At 45.5% G+C, this 6,000-nt stretch overlaps 1 protein-coding gene across 1 annotated transcript in view; it reads right to left on the bottom strand.

Moving 5' to 3' along the window:
• Positions 1-1,190: 1,190 nt before the first annotated feature.
• Positions 1,191-6,000, bottom strand: part of ptprt (protein tyrosine phosphatase receptor type T) — a 48,655-nt gene continuing 43,845 nt past the window's right edge. Inside the window, exons 3-8 of the mRNA XM_076147125.1 lie at positions 5,603-5,763; positions 5,274-5,384; positions 4,036-4,117; positions 1,871-1,986; positions 1,456-1,630; positions 1,191-1,204 (exon numbers count right to left, since the gene is read on the bottom strand). Coding sequence (XP_076003240.1) covers positions 1,191-1,204; positions 1,456-1,630; positions 1,871-1,986; positions 4,036-4,117; positions 5,274-5,384; positions 5,603-5,763 — 659 coding nt within the window. The remainder of the gene's footprint in view (positions 1,205-1,455; positions 1,631-1,870; positions 1,987-4,035; positions 4,118-5,273; positions 5,385-5,602; positions 5,764-6,000) is intronic.

Genomic DNA, 6,000 nt, shown 5'->3' with positions numbered 1-6,000 from the left:
GATAGTGTGAAGGAAATAGAATCCATGCTCCACAGATGAATTTAAACTTCATGGCTCTTCCTCATCAAAGGGGAAAGCCGTCATTCTCTTGTAAAACATGAACATATGGATCATTAATGACTCCATGTTTTCCTCCGCTGTGACTCAGAAACACAGTTTTACAGATCCAGCAGCGTGTGAGAGGTTAATTGTGTTTCAACTCCACTTAATCATCATTTCCCTGTTTTTTTCCTCCATCTCCTCTCTCAGGTATAATTGCAGGTCACGGTGTGTGTGACGGTGTGTGACGGTGTGTTGCTGAATGTGTCCGACAGTGAGCGAGTGTTGAGAGCTCCGGTGTCAAGTCAACTTCAGATAATTACACAAACTTTACTTTACCTGCAAATTACACTAATAACAGAGGGGAGGCATGGGAAGACTCTAACAGTTTGACCCTTCAAAATAAAGGTATTACGGTTGAGTAAACGTACAAAAAGAAGTCTAATACTTCCTCATTCATCTGAATCTGTGGCTGTAATAACACATCTTCATGGCTTTATGTTTGTATAAGCTGCTAAAGGAGATAGACAGGTTATAAACATTATAAATTAAGGTCTGCGGGCTTCTTTTGAAACCTTTTTCTCCATTCACACTAAGTGAATTCAATGACCTGCTGAGATGAAAGTGGAGGCAGCGACGGTGGAAGGACTGAGAATTCTAAACTAAGTGAAACAGAAGGAGACTGAGAGAGGCAAAGGAATGTAATTACATCTGACAACAACCGATAGCTGCGATGCCCTAATTCTATCAAAGACCTTACAACAACATTAGCCTTCCTCCTCACTACATCAATATCCTTCTCAGCAGGACAGCACCGTGTTTCCTGTTGTTCACATGAAACTGTGGCATCAGGAGCCTGGATCGTAACTCACACAATCTCGGCCTCGTGCTCTGCCCGCTGAGCCTTGAGCGGCCCAGACGCCATTGACGGGGTTTTGTCCCCAACGAGGGGATTTGTTCATAAGCGCAAATAGAAAATGAGAGGAGCAGACGGAGAGCAGAGGAGAGGAGAGTGAGTCACAGGAAGGAGAGAGGAGGAGATTAGCAGTGATCTCATTACATTAGGGTCATTAGTTTGGATCTTTTTCCCTTAACTTTCAATCATATTCTCCTCTGTTTGAAAGCTCCACTTTCTCTCGTCTAGTCTCTCCTCAGACCTCCATACCTGCAGACCAACACAGCAGATCAGGGCCGGGGCTACAGAGGTGAAAAGTCGTGAAGATTCCAAGGGCCCACAAGGCTTTATGAAGAAATAAAATGTATTCTACAGATGACAAAATAGCAATATGATGTTTTCGCAGTAAAACTAAACCTACAAGTTCATCCAATATTCATGAGAGCAGTTCATGAATAATAACGGTTTGGTTTATGTCCCACTGGCAGCTCAGCGGAGAGAGAGACCGCCGCTCCACGTACCTTTAACGATGAGATCGGCGTAGTTGGAGACTCCGGAGCCGCCGTCCGAGCGGATGACGCAGCGGTAGCGGCTGGTGCTGCGCTGTGACGTGTCGCCGACGCTGACCGTCGCCGAGAAACGCCGGTGGTTCACCACCCTGGTCACCATCAACGCCGTGTCCCTGCCGTTCCACTGCTGCTCCACGGAACAAGGATGGACAGAGAGATAGATTTGAGTTCTGAGGTAAGACGTGTTCAAGGAAATGAAGGTGTGTGACTGAAGAAGACATCACATCACGCCAGAGCAGTGATGAACGTGACACTCTAACTACCTCTAACTATCTCTTCGCCATAGGACATTTACAGCACCTGTTGATATCCTCACACACACACACACACGACTGACTGACTGATAAGAGCTGATGCCACTACTAACCTGCAGCCAGAGTTTATCGTGCTGGGACCATTTCCCTCCAGCCGTACACTGAAAGGAAGCGTTCTGACCCACGTTCACCTCCACGTTCTGCAGGCGCAGGAAGTGAGGCGCTTTACCTGCAGCACACAACAAACAACAAACACCGTGTAAAGAAAAGGTTGCATGGAAATTAAAGTAATCAACAATGTAATTTATAAGAAATAAAGGATCTCTGTTATTTCACTGTAATCAAATTAGCTGAATTCACAAGAGGGCTCAGAGTATATTGGCTTTTCTTTCAATTAGTCTCTTCTAATTTCAGCAAATCAAAGCAAAAATGTATCCAAAGCCTTCGTGTATGGGAAGCTACAAGAGGAACACACATTTAGAAGAAGAATATGAAGAGTATGAAGAGTTCACAGAGGAGTCTGCAGCTGCAATAAGGTTGATATCTGTCAGATGCAGTTACCAACAGCAGTGTTTGACCTGTAAGACGTGTGTGGGTAAATACTTTGTGAGCTTCTCTGAGCTTGTAGAAGTTCTCTGAACACGATAAGAACTTTTCTCTTATGGTCAGTGAAATTACAGCCATGCTCCACTGGCTTCGATTTCCAATCGCAGGCGCTGGCGGTGACAACAACAATCACCACCAGAACTCCCTCGTCAACACACACACACACACACACACACACACACAGCCGCCGCCGTCGCAACAGGGTTCAGTGTACTGTGCAGAATGAGGGAGAGACAGCGGCTGGAGAGCGAAGAGACGGATGAGCGGGGTGACAGACGAGCAGACGCCGGGTGACTTTGGCGCGGCATTGAGTCCAGGCTGCCACTGGTTAATTTCATTGTGACTGTCTGCAGACGGAGATAAGGCCGACGGAGAAGGCAGTGACCGTTTAACAATGAGAGAATCCGCCCCCGCGCAAATGTCGGTGTTTGGAGAAGACAAGGAAATGAAGGTTGTTGTCTAACCTTTGTTTGTGTCTTTGTTTCCTCCCCTTCTCCGCTCTCATATCTCAGACTCTCATCTTCAATTTGACTTTCTCTCTGTCACTGTAAATAAACTCTCTGTCTCATTCTGTTGCCTCCCACTGCCAACTCGCTCATTCTGACTAATCTGATTAGTGATTACTGGCACAGTGAGGCCAAACTGTGTGTGCCAGCAGCTCACACAAGAACACAACACCAAAGAGAGGGAGGGAGAGAGAAAGAGAGAAAGAAAGAAAGAAAGAAAGAAAGAAAGAAAGAAAGAAAGAAAGAAAGAAAGAAAGAAAGAAATAACGAACGAACGAACGAACGAACGAACGAACGAACGAACGAACGAACGAACGAACGAACGAACGAACGAACGTACGAACGAACGAACGAACGAACGAACGAACGAAACGAACGAACGAACGAACGAACGAACGAACGAACGAAACAAGAAAGAAAGAAAGAAAGAAAGGAAGAACCAACCAACGATAAAATGAACGATAAAAGCAAAATATTAAATTCTCTTTTATATTCTCATTATTATGAGGCGTAGGGTTTCTTTCTGAGTTTAAGGTTCCTTCTGATGGCGACAAATGATGCAACGAATTCCAGCGTGTTTCTCCTTCTTCAGACGGAGCAAAGAGAAACAAAGATCTCCATTTTATGAGGAGTGATTTATAAGAAGTGAATGAATAACAGCCATGACTGCTGCATGGTACAGATCAAGACCCTCTGCAGCCACATCACCACATTAAGAATGGATTTGACACCGACACAGTGGTACGACCCGTACCATGAGAGAGAGAGAGACGGGAGAGAGAGAGAGAGAGAGAGAGAGACATTGAGGTAAGTAGGTCAGAGTGTTGCAATAAACAGCCTGGAGGTTTGTGAAGCAAAGTGTTTCTGTCAGATTTGAGTGATGAAGACCCTGGGATTGGACCTTCTTCTTGGCTTTCTGCAATCTGTCTGTACTCTGCAATCTGTCCCAAAAAACGTGTGTGTGTGTGTGTGAAAGAGAGAGAGAGAGACAGAGAGAGAGAGGGGAGGGAGGGAAAGAGAGAGAGGGAGCAAGAGAGAGGAGCGATAGCAGGAAAACAGATGATGCTGGGACTACAGTTTTGCAAGGTCAACCATTGTGAGGTGCACACACACACACACACACACACACACAGGCACACACACACATGCCACACACAGTCACTTACGGCAGGGGTGAGCTAGAACTCGTATATCGTCGATAGCGATGAAACCTGGATGGCCTTGGACTGAAACGGCTTCAAATATTACCTGAGAGGTTAAGAAAGAAAGAAAGAAAGAATAAAAGCAAAGAAAGAAAGAAAGAAAGAAATGTTAGTAACTTCCTCTCTTTCTGTCTCTTCATCTCTCCACCGTCTGTCTCCATCCTCTCGTCATTTCTCTTCTCCCCTGCCCTCCTCCTCCTCTTCATCCCTCCATCTATTTCTGCCGTCTCCATTAGTTTCACTCTTTCCTTCCTTTCTTCCTTCCTTCATTGCGTCCGTCCTTCTCTCCGCCGCTCTCTTGCTCTCTCCCACACACACTTAAACTCTCATATTTCAATTTACTTCAGATAATTTTCAATTGCTCCGTCTCCCCATCCTGCTGTTCTCTCTCTCTCTCTCTCTCTCTCTCTCTCCTCTTCCCTCTCTCGCCCCTTAATCCTGTCTCTCCGGGACACTCATGCTCGTTCTGAGTATAAACTATGACTCCGTCTGGATGCTCCAGACTTCGGAGTAGTTTTTCTCTCTCCTCAACAAATAAGTCCAGACCTCGAGACACTTTAAAGACACAGACCTCTGTTCTTTTTATACTAGGATTGAAGAAAAACCGTCAATTTCTGAGTGAGTTTTGGGACCACAAACTTTATTTACTAGGATCAAAACAGTGTTGGAGTTCATCTACCAGTTACATGAGTTTGGTATCAACATGCTGATTGCTTGGAATGCCTTTGGCACCAAAATATGTGTGTGTGTGTGTGTGTGTGTGTGTGTGTGTGTGTGTGTGTGTGTGTGTGTGTGTGTGTGTGTGATATGAAGTGTTCTGTTTTGACCACATTTGAATTTTGAGGAGTCACATGTCAGGAGGAATGCGAGCAGGGTCTGCATTTGTTTTCCTGTTCATGCCTGCAAATTAAAGTAAATATTTAATTTGCAGCGGGAACGATTTAGCGGTGGAATCGCCCTGGGCAGGCCAGTTCAAATATCAAATATTGGCCTTTCCTCCTGACACATGACATTAGAGAGCGTAATTAGAGAGGCTGCTTCAGCTCGTCAGAGTTTTATTAAAAGAGGAATTCAATCTCTGGCTGTATTCCTATTTCTGTTCCTTTAGGTGATGATGATCCAAGAACAACGGCCTTTTAGTGTGTATAGGTTTGGCCTTGTGTGTGAATGTGTATGTGTGTGTGTGTGAGTGTGGGAGTTACCTGGTAGGAGTTTGGCCAGAATGTGGAGATGGCCAGTTCAGCCTTGACCCAGCCCTCTGTGACAGTATCAGAGGCGTTCCATACAGGGTTACCTTGAGCGCCGCCATTCACCTTCAGAGAGGCAAAGGAAGAGGGAGGAATATGGTGACATCATCAAAACAATACCAGGATTTACAGATTTATCAGATGTTTAACCTTCTGCTATGTATTTCGATCTATTTTGCTTTCAATATTATAAAGACTTGAGTCTACCAGGGTTACAGCAGTCTCTGCCTGGTGACATAAAGAATCCATCAAGTTACACACACACACACACACACAGAACAAACCTTGATGTAGACATTGACTGTGCCCGGGCTGGCTCCGTCCCGGCTGGACAGCGAGTACAGGAAGTCGATGCAGTGGGTGTCGTTCTCCTTCAGGGTGGGCATGTACAGGTGAGCCTTCTGTCCTGACGCCCGCCCTGAGGCGTTGACCACCATGAAGGAACCTGCACACACAGAGACAGGAAGGAGGGCAGAGGGTTATACAACAGTGATCAAAAAATATGAATTACAAGAGACAACCAGGAGGAGGATAAAGTGGCATATATGGTCCAAAGGAAGCTTTAATTGGATAGATAAATTAACAAATACCCAAAGCAGATGGCGATGGTGATTCTGTCCCTTGCTGGCCACTAAATGTCCCTAGAGTCAAAGTGGGCATGAAGCTCTGGACACATGGGTCC

Source organism: Genypterus blacodes, unplaced genomic scaffold (genome assembly GCF_046128005.1).
Source record: "Genypterus blacodes isolate CSIRO-AG114 ecotype Tasmania unplaced genomic scaffold, CSIRO-AGI_Gbla_v1 ptg000037l_1, whole genome shotgun sequence".
Lineage (NCBI taxonomy): Eukaryota > Metazoa > Chordata > Actinopteri > Ophidiiformes > Ophidiidae > Genypterus > Genypterus blacodes.
This window is presented reverse-complemented; position numbering and strand designations above follow the sequence as displayed.